This window comes from Colias eurytheme, chromosome 19, assembly GCF_061535395.1.
Source record: "Colias eurytheme isolate Ceu_HAF_F1 chromosome 19, ilColEury1 Martin Lab GWU primary, whole genome shotgun sequence".
Lineage (NCBI taxonomy): Eukaryota > Metazoa > Arthropoda > Insecta > Lepidoptera > Pieridae > Colias > Colias eurytheme.
In genome coordinates, this window is record NC_142998.1 from 2,360,436 (window position 1) to 2,386,645 (window position 26,210).

At 33.3% G+C, this 26,210-nt stretch overlaps 2 protein-coding genes across 2 annotated transcripts in view; one reads left to right on the forward strand and one right to left on the reverse strand.

The window, feature by feature from the left end:
* The first annotated feature begins 1,152 nt into the window (after positions 1 to 1,152).
* Smn (survival motor neuron) lies at positions 1,153 to 10,852 on the forward strand. Its single transcript, XM_090112862.1, has 7 exons — positions 1,153 to 1,310; positions 1,738 to 1,888; positions 4,158 to 4,328; positions 5,592 to 5,771; positions 7,401 to 7,513; positions 9,648 to 9,796; positions 10,698 to 10,852. The coding sequence occupies exons 1-7, from the start codon at positions 1,269 to 1,271 to the stop codon at positions 10,723 to 10,725; spliced, it is 834 nt and encodes a 277-aa protein (XP_089968988.1). The 5' UTR covers positions 1,153 to 1,268; the 3' UTR covers positions 10,726 to 10,852.
* Positions 10,853 to 12,051: 1,199 nt separating this feature from the next.
* The window catches only part of LOC149900019 (uncharacterized), a 28,977-nt gene continuing 14,818 nt past the window's right edge, over positions 12,052 to 26,210 (reverse strand). Inside the window, exons 2-4 of the mRNA XM_090112860.1 lie at positions 15,898 to 15,983; positions 12,839 to 13,145; positions 12,052 to 12,425 (exon numbers count right to left, since the gene is read on the reverse strand). Of these exons, the coding sequence (XP_089968986.1) occupies positions 12,320 to 12,425; positions 12,839 to 13,145; positions 15,898 to 15,983 (499 nt within the window). The 3' untranslated portion in view covers positions 12,052 to 12,319. The remainder of the gene's footprint in view (positions 12,426 to 12,838; positions 13,146 to 15,897; positions 15,984 to 26,210) is intronic.

The following is a 26,210-nucleotide window of genomic DNA, read 5'->3' on the forward strand; positions in this document are numbered from 1 at the left end:
CAATTACATTTCCCGCAGCCGGAGGCCCCAAAAGAAACTCAGATATACTTAGAAACTATATTTAATTACTAAAATGAGACTTTTACACCCATGTCTGCACGATGCAGACCGGAATTAAAGAATGAATTTATACATTTTAATAATTATAAAGACGTAAGCTTGGATGCTAACTCAGGGAAATAGGACCCACATTCTATTCCCGTGCGAACGGCGTATTCATCAAGTTTCGTATGAAGGCAGGGCCGTAACTTGCATAATAATAATTATTAATTATTGTCTGTTCGTTACTGAATTCTATTCTAATTAGGTATTATATTAAATTATTGCACAATAATTAAAAAGTCACAGGGCCGATATTTCTGCGATAATCATAATTAATATTGCAGATGATGTGCATTTAGAGTAGAAAAAACAGTTTATAATAATTAATGTAATCTAGGTGCCTATCTTCAGTACTAATATTTTTAAAATATTATATATTTTTTCATGTTTCTAAGTCAATCTTCGTAAGTCCTGAGTGGTACTGATCGGATCATAAAAACTGAGACAGAGAACTACACAACATAGGCCAAACATAATGTACCTACGCCTAGCAAAATGGGCTCGGGTCGGTTAATTTAAATGAAAATCACTCTTTTGAAGTGAAACTTCAAATAAAATTAAAAGATCGCGTCATGGCAATACCGTCACGTCATGGAGTAAGGTGACGATATCGTATCTTTAAATCTTGTTAAAGAATATTCTGACATGTACACTCGGCAGTCGGCATACACGGTTTTTTTACTGTTGATTTATTTAGTATGGATTAATGATCTAAGTATATGGATGTACGCAAGAAGTACTTTCACACCAACTTGCCAAGTTAGGTGTGAAAGGGATAAAAAAACATACAGGCGTCATTCAACGTCATATTTTCTTGTTACAAGTAAATGTTCATAGTGCAATCTCCAGTGTTTTAGATATAAGCTTTTAATTTCGATGTTCTTGGTCTTATAATTATTTTTTTAAAGATTACGTATGGTGTAAATTAACTTTATAAATCGGGAATTGGGAAATGGCAATAAGCGTGTAGTCATATTATGTCAGTTTTATGTACGGTGCTCTGAGTGTACGGTAATGTCAAATGTCAACTTTAACTTCAAACCTCTGGGACCTGTCATTTGGATTGTTAAATTTTTGAAACAAAATTCACAAACACACTTTTGTAAATTTTAAAAGTTGAACGTGTCTTAGTTTTTCATGAAAAAATTATTATAAAAATAGCAAACATGTCTAAAAGTGAGGTATTGTACGTTAAAGGAATGAATGTGGTGAGTACAAACATAAATTTTCAATCACGATAGTTTTGAAAACATGAAGTGCATCATATTTTCTTTTTTTACTATTTAAACCGTTGTGATATTTTAGATCTAGTTTTCAGTATTATTTATAGAATGTTTCTTAATAATTATCGACACCTTAATAGCATTTTATGTAATATAATATGTCACAGTAATAACAAAAAAAATTGGTTGTCTGTAAAGTCGGTTTACTGGCGATAGTTGAACGTGACAACGTCCGATTGTGCTTCTTTGTCGCTCGTTCCGCGCTCTAGCTTGCACTTCAAGCCTTACATGGAACGCCTCAGAGCGAGGTAACGCCGCATGAGTCATGTTTTTTCGTGCGTGCAGCCGGCTCTATCGAATAAGACGTTGTCACGTCAAAAAGTTCTAAATTCTAAATATATTTTTATTTCAGTCAGAATCGGAAGAAGAAGAGGAATATGTGTGGGACGATCGCAAGCTTAACGATGCATATGATAAAGCAATAAGAATAGCCAATGCAGAGGTAGCTAAGCGGGTTGCGATGTCCACAAATACACAGTCAAATAGTGATCCTGTGAAGCAAGGTTTGTTAAAAACATAATTTAAAAACTGATTGGAATAGAGATTTTATTTGTTAGTTTATAGTAGTATGAAGTAGAGAAGTATATAACATGATGCATAGACATACAAAAATGAAAAAACTATTCATAAATATTGTAAACTTACTAATTTCATACAGGGTGTACCAAAAAGTAGTGATGAACGGAAGCTGAGAGGTAGAGGACCTAAAGGGCTATCCGAATCACTCCCATGTATGTTATGCGATTTTTCGTATTTTCGGAGTTATGACGTTTTTTTCAATTTTTCACCTATCGCCGAGTACGATGATATTTTCACTCATGCTGACGTCAATGATTGCGGAAGATGCTTGATTTTTTTTGTGTGCTAAGCTGAAAGATAGGCCAATTCAGTATGGTAACATTTACTATCGTTAGATCTTTGAATGGAATAAAAAAAAGAATTAAATGGCAAGAAAGATAAAATTACCCAGTATGTTCACCACTTCAAGGGCCCGTAAAAAAATAAAATCACATAAAAAAAGTTTTCCGTTTGACTTTTAAAAACTTGCTCTATCTATCAGATAGCTACCCTGAAAATTTCATTTAATTATTCAGAAAGCTTCAATCGAAAAATTTAAATCAAAATGTGGTAAGTGCAAAAATTGAATTAACTTGATGATCATTAAAACCAATAAATAGGTGTTTAATTACCAGAAATTTTTAAATTAACCCCGCTGTTGCTCAATGCAAGTGCGACATCACCGTAAAAAGTTGTCTTTTAAATGTCTGAATGCCCTTTTATCATTTTTAATGGTTTCTTCTGCTACTATGAATTTCCGGGTTATTTCGTCCAAATTGTGGCAGTCTCTCGTCTTTGTAGTATCCCCAAGGAAAAAAATCAATAGGGTTTATGTCCGGGGACCGTGCAGGCCAGGCTAAAGGGCAAAGATACCCTGAAAGATGGATTGGTCGTTGCAGCCTGCGCATGCGCCGGTGATGCCTGCCTTAAAGCCTGGCCTCCACGGTCCCTCGACCTAAACCCCATTGATTTGCTTCAATGGGAATACTAAAAAGACCTCGGCTACTTGAGAAAATGCCACAATTTGGACGAAATAACCCGGAAATTCATAGTAGCAGAAGAAACCATTAAAAATGATAAAAGGGCATTCAGACATTTAAAAGACAACTTTTTACGGTGATGTCGCACTTGCATTGAGCAACAGCGGGGTTATTTTAAAAAATTCTGGTAATTAAACACCTATTTATTGGTTTTAATGATCATCAAGTTAATTCAATTTTTGCACTTACCACATTTAGATTTAAATTTTTCGATTGAAGCCTTCTGAATAATTAAATGAAATTTTCAGGGTAGCTATCTGATAGATAGAGCAAGTTTTTAAAAGTCAAACGGAAAACTTTTTTTATGTGATTTTATTTTTTTACGGGCCCTTAAAGTGGTGAACATATTGGGTAATTTTATCTTTCTTGCCATTTAATTCTTTTTTTTATTCCATTCAAAGATCTAACGATAGTAAATGTTACCATACTGAATTGGCCTATCTTTCAGCTTAGCACACAAAAAAAATCAAGCATCTTCCGCAATCATTGACGTCAGCATGAGTGAAAATATCATCGTACTCGGCGATAGGTGAAAAATTGAAAAAAAACGTCATAACTCCGAAAATACGAAAAATCGCATAACATACATGGGGGTGATTCGGATAGCCCTCTAGGTCCTCTACCTCTCAGCTTCCGTTCATCACTACTTTTTGGTACACCCTGTATAAAGAGATGGTAAAATGTTGTAATTGTTGTAAGTAAATAATTAAGTATAGAAAATGTCATTGAAAGTCTGATAAAAGTGTATTTAATACATGACTGTATCCTCATATGATACAGTTTGATTCAAACTTAATTTCGGTTCGAAAGTGAGCTGCGAATGCATGCACAATTTGAAATGTAAACTAAATATTATTAAAGTCGGAATGTAAATTAAAGATTTGTGAATTGATAAAGAAATCTCACCTACCTATATCCAATTTTAAAAAATTATACAAAGGAATACTACTATACTTTTACTAATATACTTTTTATGAAAATGTGAGCCTGCAGCTGCTTTCCGGTAATATCTTAAATTGTTTTCTGTGGATCAGATTGTTCAATGGTCCGGCCCGCCATTAAGTTTGAATCATACTGTACCTGTTTGCACTACTTGAATTTAAAACAATAATAGATTAAAATCAATCTTAACTTGATTCCTAAACCACTCAAATCTTGTTAATATAATTTACAGGTACCTCAAAAAATAAATCGACAAAGCCTCAACCACAAAAACTTAGGCCATCTAAAACCAATTGGAAAGCAGGGATGCCTTGCAGAGCTGTGTTTGAAGAAGATGGTTTAGAATATGAAGCTATTATACTATCTATTGTTAATGATAAGGAATGTATTGTACAGTTTTTAGGTAAGTATTATTGTCATAATTTATATTATTACTAGATTTCAGCCCGCGGCTTCGCCCACATTTTCAAAGAAAAACCCGTATTGTTCCCGTTCCCATGGGATTTCTGGGATAAAACCTATCCTATGTGTTAATCCAAATTACCTTCTATATGTGTGAAATTCTTGTTTGAAAAATATGAGGATATTCAATGAAATCATTGTAATCGGTTCAGAAGTACATATTTGCATGAAAGAGTAACAAACACACACACACACATCCTCACAAACTTTTGCATTTATAATACTAGTAGGATTTTTATGCTTTAATGGCTCCAGTATAACGGGCTATAAAATAATAAATATGGATGGAGGTTAAATAGGCCTTAGTGCAATTTTGTTTTAAAATACTGACCCAATGATTTAACTTAGATGAATTGAGATTTCTTTAATGTAGGAGCATTGCACAATTATTAATTATAGTCCGGGATACATCGCCCATTTTTGCAAGTGATTACTATCAAGCTAATTTTTCGTGAGTAGCTTTATTTTGATGAGATGCCCAATAATTTCATGTACGAAACTCTCGATTGTGGTAGCTACCAGAGGAAACAAGGATAAAATATTTTGATTTGATGGTTCTCAAATATTAATTACTAACTGAATGTTTTTTTTTGTTCAATCTCAAGATAATTATCTAAATTATTCGAAAAAATATTTGTCCTACAAAATCTATGGTTTGATCAAAGAGTCCCCCTTTCCAATGTGTATCGATAACGAAGTCATCATAAATGATTACTAACCAGCTGATTTTTTTATTTTCACTTATTTAATACTTATATAATTCAACAGACATATTGTCCTACAAATTGCGTAATAAATATTTGAGAACCGTCAAATCAAAATTTTTTATCCTTGTTACCTCTGTAAGCTACCAAAATCGAGAGTTTCGTACATGAAATTATTGGGCATCTCATCAAAATAAAGCTACTCACGAAAAATTAGCTTGATAGTAATCACTTGCAAAAATGGGCGATGTATCCCGGACTATTATTATATTTCACCTCTTTACTTTTGATTGATTTGTAGACAATAGGTCTGTGTTTTTAGATTGATTTTACTGAATAATGAATGAGCCTAACCATATTCTGCTAGTACTTTTATCAATATTTTTAATCTGATAAAGATGTCTATATACAAAATGTTGCTTATTTTATATGAAAACATTAATATGCCCATACTATTATTGTTTTTTTATTTAAAGATTTTGTTACTTCTATTATTCCAGGCTACAACAATTTACAAAAGGTCCTCGTAAACACATTAAATCCATCGCTAGACAGGCATGCACAAACATTACAAGTAGAGAAAGCATTACTGGACAGAGCTGACGATGGCTTCGAGAGTCAGTCACCGAATATTGAGGATATGGAGTATAACGATAGAGCAGCCAGTCCACAGAGTACAAGTAAGATTGTAGAAAGTTTAGCATAAATGCAATACAATTTTACTTTTATTTATTTTTTATAGGACATTATTACACAATTCGACCTAGTCCCACAGTAAGCTCAATTAAGGCTTGTGTTGTACTAGGCGACGATAAATATAATATTTAATAAATACATATATAGATAATAACACCCAGACCCAAGAACAAATAATTGAGTTCATCACACAAATATTTGCCCTGACCTGGGATCGAACCCGGGACCGTCGGCTCAGTAGGCAGTTACTTTACCACTGCGCCAACCGCTTCGTCTACAATAAAACCCTGCAATGTATATATATGCAATACAGTAAATGCAATACAGACTTACGCTACCCCATTTACGCGAATACTGAGTTACGCGGTTTTATTTGCTGACCACCTCGCATCATACAAATGGAAAATAACGAGGCATTTGTATCTAAGAATACATGAAAAATAACAAATTTGGAATGTAAACTAAATTATTATCAATATCTGAATGTAAAGATTTGTGAATTGACAAAGATATTTCACCTACCTATATCAGACTTTATATGATCATACAAAGGAATCTTTTAATGAAGATGTAGTCTCCACTCTTACGTGAATTCGACTTCACCTATTGTGTAAGTCAGGGTATTACTGTACTCGATAACTTAGCAAAGATGTCATCTCATACCATTAATTGCTTTATACCTATCAATATACAATTACCACCTAAATGTATTAGCTCTGAGGTTAAGTTTTTGATTCAATAAACAAAGAATTTGCGTTTCAATAATGTATAAATAACTAGTTTTCACAATTTTCATATTTGCGTCTCATTACCTACTGATTGTAAGTAATAAAAAAATCGAATTATAAATGAAAAACTTGACTAAATTATTTATTTATTTAAATATCACTTCATTGTATAAAAAACAAACTTGTAAATAATTTAATAATCTATACTTATAATAAATCTGTAGAGAGGCCAATTCTGTACATGAAATATATTTAAAAAAAAACTATGAAGGGGTGATAAGGGATCGCTACTGATGCCAAAAATGCAATCAGTAAAATTTTTGTCTGTCTGTCTGTCTGTCTGTCTGTCTGTCTGTATATTCGTTATAGAAACAAAAACTACACGACGGATTTTAACCAAATTTGGCACAATTATTCTTCATACTCCTGGGCAGGTTATAGTAAAAGAATCATGTAAATCGGTGTAGAAACACCAAAGTTATACATGAAATACGCTATAAGTCATCGCGCGTGAATACAGAATCATGCAGCCATAAGGATTATTTTTGTGTATCAGTTGCCGCGTTCGACGCGCTTCGCGGGCCGCGGCGGCTATAAAAAGGCGGCGGGTCTGCACCCGTTTCGCGTTGTCATGGCATCACGTGTGAACGGCTGAACCGATTTCGATAATTCTTTTCTATTATATTCCTTGAAGTACGAGGATGGTTTTTATGTAGAGAAAACGTAAATATGTACCACGGGCGAAGCCGGGGCGGACCGCTAGTCTTTAATAATTAAATAAGTACACACATTTTATAAGAACTATCCAATTCCAATCTAAATTTTTCTCTACATTTATTTCATATTTCATAAAAATCTGATTTATACAGGGTGTACTATTTTCAGATACATTCTGCCAAAATAAGAAAAAATCTGGTAAAAAGAAGAATAAGCAAAAGCCTGCAAATAAATTCGACTTACCAGACATACCAATGCTAAATATGTCTATGCTGAAAAATGTGAGTAATATTTTAAATTCTAATATTGTTGTAACTTTTTTTAAAGGCTTTTTTACTAGACTAATAATTGAAAAATTATGTACATGTATGTACATTATACACTTATATGTACCAGAGGCGGCTCGCCCTAAGGAGCGCTGGTGCAGTGAACTCCCATAAATAATTATAATAAAATCATAGTCCTTAATTTAATTATTACCATTAATTATTACTATTTAAAATCAATCGTTATCTTTAAAACTACTGTTAATACCAATGAATATATCCATCATTCCATCATCCCATACACCTGTATAATACCTACTGTATTATGTAACGCGCGAAGCGGAGCGCTCACGATTGCGCTCCAATGAAAAAAGATTTAGTACATTTCCTAATACGAAATCCAATAGGAGTGAAAGAGAGGGTTTTGCCAGAGCCCTGCGCGTGAAACAAAAGATTTTCTATGGAAAAGTAGCAAAATTCGGAGCGCCGCACCCGCAAACGTTGCCGGTTCGTTTTTACCGCCAGGCAGGACAGCGATTGCGCGCGAGGTTGCCAGTTACCACTTCTACAATATAAACAAAACACTCGAGTCAACTTCAATGCACGCGCGCGATTCATGCAATTTTCTAATTAAAATTATAAAATACGTGTTGAAATAGCCTGTAGTTATATCAGTATTACTTGTGAGTGTTAAAATGAACAATAATTATAATGTGGCGTTCATTAAAAAGTGTGATAAAACGTTACAAATTCAGCTTGAATGTAAAGCTAAGGGACCGCCACGGCCTGAACTTGATCTTACGCAAAAATGTACGACAAAAACGAAAACATATACGCGTGTGTTTAAATCTGAACAATATGTGAAAACACCGTGGTTGTGTGGTTGTGATGAAAGCAACAAACTATTTTGTTTTCCGTGTCTTTTATTTAAAGCCGGCGCGGCCGGCGGAGGTGAGAGTGCTTGGACTGAAACGTGCGTTGACGACTTAGCTCATCTTTCAATCAAGATGAAAAAACATTCACAATCTCGGTACCATTTGTTGAATGAACTGCAATTGGCGTCTATCGGTCTTGTCGCTTTAAGTTATAGATATTTTTGCACACCAAAAAGAAAGACGTATCACGTATGCATTTTCTTTATAAGTAATTTTTTTGATAAATTGTACTGCTTTACACCATGTATTTTCAGTGTTTTATTTCAAGTGAACACCCATAAAATTTTGTCACGAGCCGCCTCTGATATGTACATAATATAAGGGTTGCCGGCTGTTAAAGATGTTGAATATTTAAGGTTGAGTGTAAACATGCTTGCGGCCAAATTTTGACTGGCAACCTAGTCGATATATATTCACCTAATTATAAATATACATAAAAATTCGATTTCAGCAAAAAAAACGATGAACGCACTAATCCTATATTTATAATTTTTAAAAGCCAGCAACCCTTATTTTTTGCCGGATTTAATTAGGCAACCATATATGATAATAAATAGAAAAAAATTAGCTTTAATTTGATATATGATTCATAAATGTGCGTTATGAACGTAAAAATGAATCGAAATCGTACCTGTTTGCACCAGGCTGCCAAGATGTTGCGGCCAGGTGAAAAGCGGCAACCGTGATTTTTTAGAATTTTTATATCATTTGACGTGATGTAGACTACATTTTATTCAAAAAACAAGTGAACGAATTTTTTTCCCAAAAATCGATTAGAAAAATTTTAATTAAACATGCTTGCGGCCAAATTTTGACTGGCAACCTAGTCGATATATATTCTCCTAATTATAAATATACATAAAAATTCGATTTTCAGCAAAAAACCGATGAACGCACTAATCCTGCAGTGGGATCTTAGACTATAAGTAAAATTATTTATTGTAAATCCATACTAATATTATAAATGCAAAAGTAACTCTGTCTGTCTGTCTGTTACTCAATCACGCCTTAACTACTGAACCAATTTGCATGAAATTTGGTATAGAGATATTTTGATACCCGAGAAAGGACATAGGCTACTTTTTACCCCGGGGCATAGGATAGGTTTTATCCCGGAAATCCCACGGGAACGGGAACTATGCGGGTTTTTCTTTGACTGCGCGGGCGAAGCCGCGGGTGGAAAGGTAGTTAATGTATAAATAAAAACATTCCAGCTAAACTCAATGGACATGCCGCTCCCCCCACCCCCTCCATTACACCTGTCCCATGGTGACGTGGACTCTGAGGAACAAGCGGTGTCCTCCATGTTGCTCAGCTGGTACATGAGCGGCTACTACACCGGCCTGTACCAGGGCATGAAGCGGTGAGTTTGTGTGTATCAGCACAGAATACATAATAGTAGCTAAACGCTACAGAACGGACACTCTCCGCCTCCCGCCAAAATTAAACGCTTTCCTCACCCCGCACGATCAGTCTAAAAATGGTCCGCATTTTTCTGCAAGGACGATACGCAACAAAGATTGACAACACTTATCAAATTGAGTATTATTTTGGATTTGTGATTATCGTTTTTCGTAGAAAATGGTTAGGTATTGTGCTGTTTACGGATGTATTTTATCAGAAAAACGCGAATTTTTTTTTTACGCTAGTCACAAATGTGCCAACCATAAAGCGTTAACACACACATTTGCAGTCTCTACACTGACTGTCAAAACGATAATTTTGTATGGAGTGTCCGGGGTGTGGTATCAGGTAACTGTTGGCTGATATGCCTGAACCAGTGTGTAGCAGCAAATATTGCTGAAGGGAAGCATTCCTTTATTTTTAAAAGGAAATAGAACTTCAAAGAATTTTGGTAATGCACTTACTGTGCCCGGCAATTATTAGAACCAACCGAATCTTCAAATTGATACAATTAATAATATTAAAGTGATAAGAACGCAATTTGTACCTAGTTTAAGCTATCCTTAAGTGTTTGTATTTCTTTGTTATTTTCTTTAAGTGCAATAAAGGATTGATAAATGAATAAATATAAATAAAGGTTGATAATTTCTCGTTAAAATATTTGCTCTTAGAAATAGAAATATCATAAAATTTAACATTTTTAACGTTTTCAAAAAGTAATCGCTTGAGAAGCGAAGAAATAATGTTTAGAAATCGTCGTGGCAATTCTTCAATTTTTTTTTTTTTGTTAATTCATGCGTTTTATACAATTTATGTAGTTATAATCAAAATTTGAATTGAATGAAACTGTTTGTTTACAGGGCCAGGGAAAGCAGAGGTGATAAATGATAGACATTTTTTAAAAATCACTTTTATTAAGTGTCTTAACTAACATTAAAAACCTGTTAAATAAATTAATTATGCCTCCAGATTTGTGTTTTATAACTATGTACAAATATACAGTATGGATACAAAATGTAGTTTTTTTACCAATTGGTGGGTTTATAACATTGATAATAATAATCATTATTAGAACATTGTTACACTGTTAATTTTACACTCAAAATATGGATATTACAAATTGAAAATTATAAGAACATTTTCATTTCTTTATTAAGAAAATTTTTATTTGTTGCTGTATGCAAAATGTGTATGTTCGCAAAAATATAATTATATAAATATTGGTCTTTTAGAGTATTTGGGTTTTTGTTCATAACAAAATTATAATGCAGAAGAATTATGATCGACGACCATAGACAAGGAATGGTCAATAATCGAATTTCTGGCACCAAAAAAAAAATTAAAAATAAAATTATTTTCGTTGTCTGTGGTATGGCACTCTGTCACTAATGAATTGAAGATTGAAGATAATAGTTGTGTAGGTATACGTACTTAAATGTTTTAAATTATATTTTAAAACATAGAAGTGTCCTACGTTTTCAAAGCGATTTTTATACTTCTTCTAACTATTATATTCCTTGGTCTATGGTCATAGATTATAAAATAATCAAAAATAAAGATGCCCATTCTTGAAAAGGGTATCACTACAAAAATCTATAAATAAGGCATAAACTAAGTCATTATAAATAAATACCTACCGTATTAAATTAAATTAGAAATGGCGAATCTAATTATTATATTATTTATTCATAAAACAATATTTACAGTTATATTACAATTAACAATAACTTAACATTATTAAGGTGGAACCATGATGTTATTATCGATATAAGACTTGCGGCCAGTTGTATATTACTTCTGGATAATATTTAGCTTTTCTTTCAGGTGAAATGACATTTTCTACCAAAATATGTTATACTTACAGGATATCAGGGACTTGATTAAAAATTTGTGAAATTTCTAAACAGTGTCTCAATTTTCGTAGTTTTTAGGATATTACTTAATTCGTCCAAAATTTCGTTTAGTATTTCGTCTAAAAATTATTTTCAATAGACCACTGTTACTTGACCCCTTTACAACCGTTAATGATTCAAAAGCTCTTCCTTAAGAAGTGTTTGAATGAACAATATAAACAGACCCTTGATTTAAACAGTATGACGTACGTTGAGACCAAAATTTAATTGTGTAACATTAAAGCCTGGACTCATACTATGCGATCCAACTAAGAATAGGTACGATTAAGCGCCATTTTATGGCTTTAATTTATTGATATTCTTATATATTAAGTTAAGCAATAACTTTTGTATTAAAATTTTATGTAAGAGTCAGGCAATCAGGAGCTACACCTATATTTGTAACTACATTCTTGCAAATGTAATTAGAATTTTTAATTTCAGGAAAACAAATCATTTTTTTTTTATTCTCTAGATCTTTGTGTCAAATTGACATTTGACGCAAAGATCATTAACGTTCCTATTCTCAATTGGATCACATAGTATAATCTCTCTTTCTATGTCTTATCATGGTACATTTAATCCTGTATTCATACAAGTGTGCTAAGTTCGTGAGTATCGTGGCTAAGGTCTATGGTAGCAGCTGGAACGCCTGGTGTAGCCGCTCCCTCACCAGGCGGCGTGCTGGTTGGTGGTCTGGAATAAGATAGGAATACATTAGAAATACAAAACATATCATATGTAATATTAAAATAAATATAGAGGTACATGGTAAATTTAAATAAATATAGAGGTACATGGATGTTTAAAGTTGGCATTTGATTGTTGGGATATTTAGGATATTATTTTGTGTTAACGGTATTGAAACTTTTTTATTACATTAGTCAGCAAAGGAGTTGACGAGTCGCTGATGGTACGTGCTACCAACGTTCATGAACATTTTGTAGTTGTTCAAAGACGATAAAGCAAGAGTATATTATTATAATAGGAAAACTGAACATAGTTCCTATACAAATTTGATGAAATTAAAGGCAAAGCTATAAATTGATAATGCTAAAAACTTAACTTTTCTACTAATTTATAAATATATTATGTATTTAAATAATCACCTGATAATATAGGGGCCTCCCTGCTGCAAGAGCGTAATCGGATGTGTGTACGGTGCAGTCATGCTATGGAAGCTTACATTGCCGGCTCCCGTGTTATTCAAATGCCCATTCATGAGCACACCGTTCGATGTATTCATTGTAACTTCTTGCGCTCGAAATGCCTTCACCAAGTTCGTCTTTTCCTTCTGCCATACAAACACGTTGTGGACCATCGCACAACCGCAGAAGATTATCCCGACGCCGATAAACACAGATGTCACTATTGCTGGCGTTGAGTGGAATTGGATGAACGTGTATAGGATTATACCTGTAATGGTAAGGACATGTTTTTAGTATCATGCTGAGTGAGTGAAATTTTAAATTTTGTTTCAATTGTTTAAATGGTAGTGGTGAAAGAGAAAAATATTACTTGAGATTTTGATAAGACTAAGTACATTGTTTGTAATATTTGGTGAATTGATATGAAATAAAAATTAATTCGTCGACGTACAACGCCATCTAGTCTGATATACTTAATACTAAGCAAACTGTAATGGCTATGGAAACCACAGATAATATAGGTAGGTAGGTATAGGTTTTATTAAAGGATAATAAACAACTGTTAGAAATACCTTATAGTAGAGCCATTTTAATAGGCAACATTTGACAGTTCAACAAAATTCAACAACGTAACCTAGTAACGACGACATAGAATAACATGATATTTCGTTTTGTTAGAACTGCACATTTGCTTAACTTTTTTCAATTACGATTACATATTTATAATAATAATGACCGATGCAACTAATTTTAAGATTTGATTTTACTGATAAACCATTCTAAACATAATAAACATTTTCTTATTTAAAGAACTGACGTCGCTACAATTTTGTGTCAATAAACCTTTTTTCTTTATAAATACCAGAGACGTTACTCTAAAAATCGAAATCTGACATCTAGAATCGAATGCATTGGTTACTTGGGAATAAAAATCATCATAAATTATTGACATGTGTTTCAAGTTCGATTGACAATTGTTTCAAGTCCGTATCGATTAATTCGCTTTAATCGATGTTTTTAAGCAGGTTACCACCCTATGAAGATAAAATTGATAGACGTCAAATGTTGCCTATTAAATTGGCTCAACCAAGAAGCTTATATCTAATACACTGGAGATTGCACTATGACCATTAACTTGTCACAAGAAAATATAACCTTGAATGACGTCAGTGTTGTTTTTTGTCTCTTTCTGTGGGTGACCACACTGGTTTGTATATTCAAGATTTTACGAAATAAAAAAAACTAAAAATCATGGTCTATGAATAATAACGACATTTATTTTTAACAGTATGTATTTATTTTATAATATTACTGGTCAACTTACATGAATAATTATCATCTTTATAGGTACATACCATTTTAATTGGTAGAGAATGATAGTTTTAAATAACGCTTGATAACTTTTGATCTCATACTACGATTTTTTAATTAAAATGAGTGCTACTTACATTAAAACATCGTTTTGGTTACTCAAGCTTCAGTCTAAAACCTTTCAATATTCCAAAGGGAGAGTTGCATCGCTAGTGTTGATGTGTGGTAACGATATTACAGTTCTCAGAAGTTCTAAGTCTTTCAGGAGCTGTACTTACGGTTACTAATGGTTTCATGGTGGTTAATTATAATATAATTATAATTACTTTATCCACAGTTGAGACGCAGTAACAAGAATGTGGTAAATAAAAAGGTATAGCACTTTTCAAAAGGTATTTTTTTTCTGGACCGTAATCCTCAGGCTTAAAATGCAAACTGCATATTCTGGCATGTTGATAAATTTTACCCTTGATGGCACTATGGACAGCCATTTATTTCTTTTTATTTCATTTTTGGAAAGCTGAAATCAGTAAAACAAAAAAAATTTGGTAAGTTAAAAGAACTATTGATTTCTATGTTAAAGAAGAACAAACATAAAACCACATGTGAGTGCAATATCGATGTCGTGCGTTGTTTCATTACTAGTATAAAAATCTTTGAAATGGTGTTCTAAATGTTCATCATAATTTTGTTAACTATTACAATATTTTCTCTTCGCTATCCGTAAAAACTCGTCATCATGGTTACCTTACTTGTTAAATTGGTTTATTGAAAAATGATGAAATTATTAGGAAAAGAAGATAGATAGAAGATATTTAGCATGATTGATTACTAAACTGATGATAAAATTGACGATTTTTGCCATGAAAATGATTCTAAACAGGTAAATGCATGAGTATTGAGGGATATTGTAAATAGCGTAAATATACACTTGCCTGTGAAATTTTATGCCAGAATTTGGTGTCCAAAAACTTCTGCAATTTTTCACAATGCAATACATTATTTATATTCGGAAAATATTTATTAAATACGCAACAATATTAACTTAAATATTCGAAGCGACGCAATTTTTTTGACACTTATGCCATATTGTCAAAGTGAGAGTTGCTACAATTGTATTATGGTAACTACCCATAATCAGGGAGTATCGCTTTTTAATAATTGGTTCAGATACTTATTTTATTTAGCATAAATAATAATTGTCTCATCCAACAATGCTTCTGAATGACGTTGTTGGCAATTTATCAACAAACTCATGTACAAAAACTAACCTTTTGTACAGAATATTACAGCATACATAGTAGCCTTGGGAAAACTTCGTATTAACAGTGGCAATACCAAGTTAGGTGTGAAAGTGATAAAACACAACAATTTTCTTGTTACACGTCAAATTTTCATACCGAAATCTCCAGTGTATAAGATATAAGCTTCTTGGGCTCAACTATAAATTAGCACATAAAAAATCTAGGTAAAGATTAAAACATTTTCAAACAATATTTTTCCATTTTTAGGAATCGAACCTATACGACATAAGGTAAAATATAAAGTCACCCGTGCGCCGCGGCCGTGTCATAATTATCAACAATAACTTAATATTTTTCATAAAATAACTCTTGTAAGAGTTAACACAAATCAGATCGAACGGTTTTTGCTCTGATAATTCGATACATCATAGTTAACCACAAAAAATAAATAAAACATCCACCAACCTGTTAAAAACACAGGTATTGATATAAAAAAGCCTCCAACGGCGCATATTCTTGTAATGGCCGACTTCTGCAGGTACTTGTTTGTTCTGAAAACAGATTTATCTTATTATTCACTTATCATGTGTGGCCAAGTTATTAATATTTATTCGTAACTAGCGGTCCGCCCCGGCTTCGCCCATGGTACATACATATTTAGATTTTCTCTACATAAAAACCATCCTCGTACTTCAAGGAATATAATAAAAAAAGAAATATCTAAATCGGTTCAGCCGTTCTCGAGTTATGCGCTTACCAACACATTTTGCGATTCATTTTTATATATAAGAAGATTTGTAGGATTCATGTAGGTTTGCTAAAGCTTAACACGACCTGATTCGAACCCGCGTCTTTCGCCACTTACCCACCTCGTGATCTAATTTTTTCGAAATTCTTTAAAAACTTATAGTTAGGTATTTCACATAAGAAATTAAAATTCAAAACACGCATTTAAATGCTATAAAACTAAAATATCAAAATAACTTAACTTAACTAATAACTTGAAACATAAAATATACTTTGGCTGCTGTACACGGGTTAACTGTAGAGTAGGTAGAGCATAGTCGTTACTATACTAACCAGTACATCGGTCAAGTAGTTGGTAGAGTACCTATAGTGCACGCCAGGGTGGGAGAAAGACAGTGGTAGAGTAGCTTGCCCGCGTTACTAGCAACTACTCTACCAAATTTTAGTACTCTGCTCTACCAATGGTGTCTACATTAGTATAGTAAGTAGGGTAGTTAGTACTCTACCACTCTAATCTAAAATTTACTCTATGCAGCCATAGGTATAAGCGACTACACACGAATGATCTTATTTTAATTCTATTAAATCCATAAAAATTAAACAGAAATAAAAGTAAAAGTATTACTTAATTGTTTTTATTTACCTACTTAGTTAACTATGTTAATTTTAATCTTTATCTCTATTTAACTAAGTAGGTACCTATGGAAAAATTCGGCAGTCGGCACATATGAAAATTAAATGAAATTTTACATTCGTTAAAGTAGGTACCTACCTACGTATCAAGTATGTGAGTAACCAATGATTTACAAACGTATGCAAGTTGAAACATGTACGAACTGAAAAACCTCTAAGCTCACCGGAGTCCAAAGCTGCGTGGGATATGATTTAAAAAACAGAGATTCATTATGCTTGTTTTTTAAATAAAATAATTCTCCTCTAATTTTTAATATTAGAGGCAAATAAAAAAATCTAATACCTAACTATTAGATTCTTATCATGCTAATATTCATGGCAATTGACATACATTTTTTACAAAAAGCGAGTAAGAATTTAAAAAAAAATGAGTTTACGTTAAAAAATATAAAAAATTTCGTAACTACGACAGGACTTTCTTTCAAACAAGTACCTATATTAAACGTAAATACAGTGAAACTTGGTTAAGTGGGACCTGGATAAGTGAGAAACCTCCATAACTGGAACTCATGCTGAGGTCCCAACACTTTGGCACTGAATTACCTCTGTTAGTGGGCCGAGGTAAACCTCTATATCTGGGATTTGTTCTTTCGATTTATCATCATAGTTACCTCTGTAACTGAGACAGCGAGTAAATTTTATATGCATAAACCTCTGTAACTGAGACAACATTTTTTGTTTACTCATTCTTATTCAACCCACAAATTCCACACGTAATTCCCCAAGTACGTAATTACAAATTTTGAGCTTCAATTACCTTCAGTTTTAGTTTCGCTTTACTATCATACAGATGTTTATTTGAAAAATGTCAAAACGAAAGCTACAATCGTTATCACCCCTCTGTAAATGAGACAGATATTTATTTATACCTGTATATCTGAGACACTGGGTAAGTGGAATACCTCTATAAGTGAAACGACATTGCAGGTCCCTTGATGTCTCACTTAACCAGGTTTCACTGTATATTATTATTTCAAAATCTTTCTTTATCCGACATGTGCAAAACGACAAAAGGTTATCTCCTCTCAATATGTAGAGCTTTTTATTTTCAATCCAATTTTCCGTCAGAATCAATTTAACAGTTTTGTTTAAATTCACGTAAACGAAAGTGGGTCAAATATTACAGAGAATTACAGATTAGGTAATATCCCATGTACATCACACATGGGTTTTGCAACTTTAACGACCATTTACAAATTATCGCTGCGTAAACCTTTCCAAACTCGCATGCAAAATCAATTCCCACCTACGCAATCTTCACTTCCCACGATAAATCAATGCAAAAACGATGAAAAACCAGTTGAATATTATACAAAAACTCCCTAACAACCCTAAGCATAACACGGACAAATTAAATCACTTCTTGTTCCGCCAAGTTCCTACGTGGGTACACACAATCAATATAATCGGGTTATACTTGTTCTCAAGTCAGTGACATTTCATGTATAGTACGACATAAAAGAGATGAAATTAATTATTTTGGAACTAATTCGTTTTTCATTACCTGGCAACCCTGAATTGGCAATGTAGCTGTCAAGTTGAATAAAAATTTGTTGTTTTTTTCGTGAAGTGGAGAATTATTGAGATAAAATTGTTATTTAGAACAAGAAATTTAAATAAAAAAGGAGACATCATGAAAAAGGTTAAACGTAGCGGTGTCCGTGATGTGGTGTATAAAGTTTTTATTCGGTGTTTGTCCGAATTTCAAGCTGGAAATTTATTGATTGATTTGGAAAACGTTTACAAACGTACAGCAGAATATACCGGTGAGATTCCATTTATTTTTGCTCAGTACTACGTAAAATAGAATATTCCATTAGTAACGAGTGTTTAATGTATGTATGTATGGCGATTATTACGTTTTCGCAATTTAATTTGAGGTTATTTGTATGTAAACAAAAACTAGTTTTTATAGTGCGACCAGCACAATTTGAGTCAAGAAGTTATATCCAATCCAACCAGCCTCAAATAAAATACCTAGTTTAGATTTTACTACATAGTATAGTGATTACTGTTTTCATACAGCTATCTATCTATTAATCAATCAAACCATAAGAAAAAAAATCATATTTACTGTATCATATTTACAGATACTGAAGATGCCCCGTACCCTCTTGCCAGTACTTCGAAACAGAGTGATGATCAGTCCTTTGAAGGAGTAGAATATTTAGATTTTGATGAATTATATTAATGTACAAAATTTATCTACAAAAAAAATAAAAATATGTGGTTTTCAAATCGCCTTGTTTTTTTCTACCCGACGGACCCAGAAAGAGGGTAATGTGTTTGAGCTGCATGTATGCTTGTTTGTTTGTATGTTTGATTCTATGTGCGCCTCTGCAGTCTAAACACTTGACCGATTTTTATAAAATAACTAATTCCAAATACATTTAAGTAAAATTTGACCTAGGTAGGTCAATTAAAATACTAATGTATTTTTGTCTTAAATTACACTATTGCTACAATGAAACAATTATAACGGTTTAAATCGCGGTATTTATTTTAGATTATATTATATAGATTTTTGGATTTTTATTCTATAGTATCAAGATCGCTTGCGTCGCAGTATCAGTGTTGCTATATGAGCGACGGTGGCGCCCTCATTTATTTTCATCTCTTTTGTGTCGCACTGTATGATACATAATAACTGTCATTATGGCAAACCCGTGGTGTTTTGTAACATTACCTTTTATGTCTGAAGTCCGAGTAATTATGATTAAATATTTTTTGTTGGCTACTAGCGCCGGCTACAACCTACGCCTGAATAAATTAATTTTTGCTTCCTCAAAAGAGCACTTAAGCATAATGGTATTGGTTTATGAGATTGGACAGTAAAACAATGTATATTTTATAATTTATTATGCTTTTTAGTCGGTGTAAATGAATAGTTGTCAAAGTAGCTAATAACAAAAATAAGCTTTGAAACTAAATTGAACAAAACAACGTTTATTCTTGACTAGCTGTGCCCTGCGGTTTTACGCGCATTAATTCGCTCTTGTTGGTCTCAGCGTTATCTATACTAATATTATAAAGCTGAAGAGTTTGTTTGTTTGTTTGAACGCGCTAATCTCGGGAACTACTGGTTCGATTTGAAAAATTCTTTCGGTGTTAGATAGCCCATTTGTCGAGGAAGGTTATAGGCTATATATTATCATCACGCTACGACCAACAGGGGTGGAGCCCCGGGGGTGAAACCGCGCGGAGCAGCTAGTGATGTAATATTGCCTATAGCCTTCCTCGATCGTTCAAACAAACAAACTCTTCAGCTTTATAATATGTATTAGTAGAAGTAGATTCATATACACGAAAATAAAGTATAAAACTAAATACCTAATTTATTTGCACGTAAACAAAGTTTCACATTGTATTGCTTATCTATTTAATCTAGTGCTTATCTAAACCCTAAAGAAACGTTATAAGACCCTCTTATAAGCCCTAGACCGTGACATGCGGTATAACCGTTACGACATCTGTTTATATGTACTTACTATCTTTACGCCCGCGGCTTCGCCTGCGTAGTCAAAGGAAAACCCTATCTGTCCTTTTTCAGGTTTCAAACTATCTCTGTACCATATTTTATCCAAATGGGTTTAGTGGTTTAGCCGTGAAGAAAACACGGACAGAGCTATTATCGTATTTATAATATTAGTTAGGATATTAGTCGGAAAGTAGGAATTCAATAAAAGATGAAAAAACTTTCGAGGAAGCTCTTTATAGCATGAGTTTAGATAATATTATATTGAATATTCGTATAAATGAAGACTTCTTAGTTCTTAGAAATACATTGACTGACCTATTTTATGACCTAGCTTAAGAGAGTTTTGAGTAAGTAGAGCATTTCTAGGTAAAGCTAGGATAATTTTATTATTAGATTTTATCATAGCTTTAAGAAGAATACAATTATTTAATATCAATCTACGCAACGGATTTTGATGAGTTATTTTAAATAAATAAAGTAATTTGAAGAGGAAGGTTTTAGCACATACTAGTAGTTTTAGTATAATATAATTTATTAGGTTATACACTATAAGCGGGCGAATCCGCGAGTGTAAAGCTATAGTAAAATTATAACATTTTTCTTTCTATTTTTTACTCTCTGAATAAAGATCAATCAAGCAATCACTCGCCCTACGTCTTATGCCGGCTGTACACACTCGCCGAGACACACCGAGACAGGCCGAGAACGAGTATGTACATGGTGCATTCGTCTTGTCTCGCACTCTCGTGTCTCGCCTCGGCTGTCTCGGTCGCTGGTCGGTTTTTTGCGCCCGAGTCAAAGGGTCTCGTTGAGTCTCGCGAGGAAAACGAGAGCGAGCATGTACACACTCGTTCAGATAGTTGCTCGCTGACGTTATTTATGAATGCACGTGTTTCACTATGTGGTCTAATGAACGAGAATTACAGTTTTTGGAGTGCTATCAAACAGAACCTTTTTTATGGAACTTATTTTTTATGGATTTATTTTAAACTAGCTTTCCGCCCGCGGCTTCGCCCGCGTTTTCAAAGAAAAACCCGTTCCCATGGTTCCCGTAGGTTTCCGGGATAAAACTATCCTATGTCCTTTCTCGGGTATCAAAATATCTCTATACCAAATTTCATGCAAATTGGTTCAGTAGTTAAGGCGTGATCGAGTAACAGACAGACAGACAGAGTTACTTTCGCATTTATAATATAAGTATGGATTGGCCAGAAGGTTCTGCCACCAACTCAGCTAATTGATTTTCCATTTTACTTCTAAAACAAAGAAGCGTTTCTATTGATTCCTTAAAAATACAATAAAATACATTAACTATTCAGGAAGTTTTTATATTTATTTCCCTGTTTCTACTGCGGTGCATAGTAATCATCCACCATCTTCTTTTTCTCCATGGTTTGAGAATTTTTTTTTATAGTAAATGTTTAAAAAATTATAATAGCTCACGGCACAAAGACAAATAGCAGCAGCTATTTCTACGTCCATTCTCGTGTAAGTCTTCAGTTCAAATGTTAGAACGAGTGTGTACAGGCATGCTCTCGACGAGAGTCTTTTCGGCCGAGGCTCTCGACGAGAGGCTCTCGACGAGTGTGTACAGCCGCGGTTACCTTTCTCATATTTCCTTGAAAATATAAAATCTAATTTCCGATGTCCTTAAAATGAATTTTGATCCGTATCAGTGACTCGCTCGGTAACCAGATGGTGTTGCTGGTTTTCCTTTCTTTAAAGTATTGTGACGACAAAGTACTTATAAGTAGGGATGTAACGATACATGATTTTGCCGATACGATACCGATACCGATATTTGTAATAAAATATCGGCGATACCGATACAGATACCGATATTGATGGCTTGGTAGAAAAATAAATAGTGATTTATGCATAAAAGTTACCAACATTTAACAGAGACTCAACTGTAAATCGTATTCTTTTAAATAACAATGCCAAATCAAAAAACAAGAAAACCATTTATTTTAGTATTATTATTTTGCAAAGTCAGTTAAACTTTAAGTTATACACATACAATCAGTTCCTAATAAAAGTTTACTATTGGTAGACAAAGGCGCACGCGCGGGCGGCCTCCCGCGTCGTTCATTGGGCGCGGTTTTTTGAATTGTTTGATATCGGTATCGGTTGTATTATAATCGGCGATACCGATATATCGGTTTGCCGATTATATCGGCCGGTATATCGGTATCGGTATCGGTATCGTTACATCCCTACTTATAAGTTTAACTTTTACCTAAGGTTATTTTGAACAGATACCTGATACAGAATCAGTAATAGTATTCGTATTATCTATACTTATAAGGGCTGATTTTTCAATGCTTGGCTAAAACTTATTCGTCGAATCACTATCATCATCACTATCACTACATAGTATGTATAAAGCAAAGTCGCTTTCCCTGTCCCTATGTCCCTATGTCCCTTTGTACGCTTTAATCTTTGAAAATACGCAACGGATTTTGATGCGGTTTTTTTTAATAGATAGAGTGATTCAAGAGGAAGGTTTATATGTATAATAACATCCATTTAATAGTGGAGAAGTACTTTTATTTTTGAGGTTTCTAATGTGATGTCGTAAAAAATTACATTTTTTCCGCTTACATTGCAAACGCAGGCTGAACCCTTCGAGTTTTATCAAAATAATGTACTAAGTATTATACACATTGAAAAGATCTACAGAAAAGTCCGCGATGGTATATGTCTATCTCTTATGGATAAGCCACAATAACTTTTTTTTGTCATTTACTTTTTACGACAAAATATAATGGCTAATTTTCGATGCGATTTTAACCAATACAGCATTAATCCTTAACAAATTAAATACCTCGAATACATTGTTCATTTAATATAGATTTATATGGCCCTTTACACCGTATGATTTAAGTGAATATTTTCGAAGATATTACAGATTTAAAAATTGCGGGACGTAGCATTTGCGGCGGTACCGGCCGGCTGCCCGACATATATTTTTATACCCGTGCGAAGCCGGAGCGTGCCGCTATGTTTTTATATACAACGTTCACAGTTTTTCTGTAGTGTATTTAGCACAGGTATTTAGTATCAGCATTGCACCCGTGCGAAGCCGGGGTGGGTCGCTAGTAATGTATAAAACAACCATTTTAAAAACGTATTCTAATTACCCGTATTTGACAGTTTACGTGACATTTTTATATTATCGTGTAATACTTTATTGAACGGATAAGTTTTATCCAAGCATTGAAAAATCGGCCCTTAATGGTAGATTGGAATGAAATGCGGTTTATATGCAATTATAAAAATTTAAAATTAAAGCAATACTAAAGGTGGAACCTGCACCTAAACTAACTAGGCTCGAGACAAAAAAAAACCGAATGTTTTTGGATAAATTTATGTATTACGGAAAATTTAATAAATTCAATGTCTGTGAATACGTGTAAAAATACCACTCTTCTCTACTCTTCACTCTACCACAGAATAAAAATGGTGGCTCTACATGACTCTTCTATTCTATAAGATAATGTAACTCGCCGGACGACCGACGAGCGGTTATCATCATTAAAAATGTTATATTTCTAATGGAAACACCTCTGTAATTGCTGTATCGAAACTGGTTTCAGTAGCTCTTGAGATAAAGGCCTACACATTTACATATAACATTAGAGGCATTTAATAAACCAATTCGTGAGATTTATTTTAAAAACTATTAAATGTCAAGGTAAATTGAATATTAATAAGTATGTCATACTTGATTAAAATTATTATTTTAATTGGTTATTACCACACCTTATAAGGAAATATACCTAATTCGGCTTATACGATAGTTTATTTCAGGCCTTAGAGGAAAGGTTTGTAATTATGTATGTATGGTTTTCACTTTTCACGCATAAACTACTGGACCGATTTTGATGAAATTTGGCACAGATAATCTTTAGACCCTGAGAAAAAACATAGACTACCTTTTATTGCGAAATATGTACCACGGGCGAAGCCGGACGGACCGCTAGTTCTGAAATATTTGGGGTCATCTTGCGGATCCTTTCGTTTACAGATCGCTGGATTTCAATATGTCTTAGTGATCTTACAAATGAGATGTTAAGCTAATTCATTGAAGAAGGTATTTCACATTAATATCACATGATGTCCAGCTGTTAATCCTATCCTACTCCTGTCTCCTACTACATACGTATCTTCTTTCTTCTTATATATAAAATTCTCGTGTCACAATGTTAGTCTGCATACTCCTCCGAAACGGGTGGACCGATTCTCATGAAATTTTCTGTGCATATCGGGTAAGTCTGAGAATCGGCCAACATCTATTTTTCATATGTACCACGGGCGAAGCCGGGGCGGACCGCTAGTAATATTATAATAAACGTAAAAGTTTGTGGATGTATGTTTGTTAGTCTTTCACGTAAAAATCACAGAACGGATTTTGATGATACTTGGCAGTGCTGTAGCTAATGTATCAGGATAACACATGAGCTTTGCACGGAACAGCTAGTCAACTTTATTATTTTTCAAGAGGGTTGTAGGTATGTACATGGTATGTACCAATGACCTTGATACATAATAATAAGATACAATGTCGTTTATAGACCTATATGTTCTGATTATAACACAACTGCATGTGAAACAGATTATGGAGAACAATAGATTATTTATAATCTATGTAAATTAAAACTGCATATGATAGTTGAACTGTAAAGGTATGGAGATGACTATAAATTTATTTTTAAGTAACTATTTACTAGTTACTTTTAATTAAAATAATGTTTCGTTCTATAATTCCTCATAGGTATTTCATTTTTGACATTTGTTAATTTACTGGATATCATAATGTTAATAATATAATGAAGAAATACGCATCGTTTATAGTTTTTACTATCATTTTATTGTTAATTACTGAATTAAAAACACACTTTAAGAATATAAACTGAATTCAGTATTGACTTTATTGTATTGTCACCGATCTTGATAAATATGTCCGGTTAAAGTGGATAAAAAATAAAAATCGAGTCTAAAAGTAATCAGTTATACATACAAACACACAGGTGAATCGTAGCGGTATGAGGTATTAACTAATGGTAATTCATTACTTTTCCTGACCATCTCAATAAGACTTTGTCTTCTGGTTCAACAAGTCGAGATAAGCAAAAGTTGGTAAATTTCTCTGCATGTATCAGGGAGGCTGCGAATATGCGGGAGAGACGTCCTCAATCAATCTATCTATTAAACTTCATAATAATATTATCTATGTATTTCCTTTCCTTTATTATTTGTCTTATGCTCTTCTACTATAATTTATGCTACCCATAGAGCGTACATAATCTTATATATAAAATTCTCGTGTCACAATGTTAGTCTGCATACTCCTCCGAAACGGGTGGACCGATTCTCATGAAATTTTCTGTGCATATCGGGTAAGTCTGAGAATCGGCCAACATCTATTTTTCATATGTACCACGGGCGAAGCCGGGGCTGGCCGCTAGTCTCATATAATATTCCTTTTACAGATCACCAGTTAATTTGTTAGGTACTTGGCTTGTAACTTGTAAGATATAGAGTTATTTCAAGAGCGTCTAAAGTATCAAATAACTACTCATAATATTTATACATAAACATTAAATACTTGTTAGCTGTTATCTTATCGTTAAAAAAAGTAAAAATTTTATTACAATATCTTCCGTACACCTAAGTATTTATAGCAAGACTTGTCTAAGGCGTTAAATAGCACAATTACTATCTAAAATACCACCGAGTCCATACTATAAATAAATTAATAACTAAAATAACTGGACTACTCCACTACATTTCCTGTTTCTAGCTGCTTAGATATCCTAAGATCTATGCTAATCTATTACTCTGATAGTGATGTTTA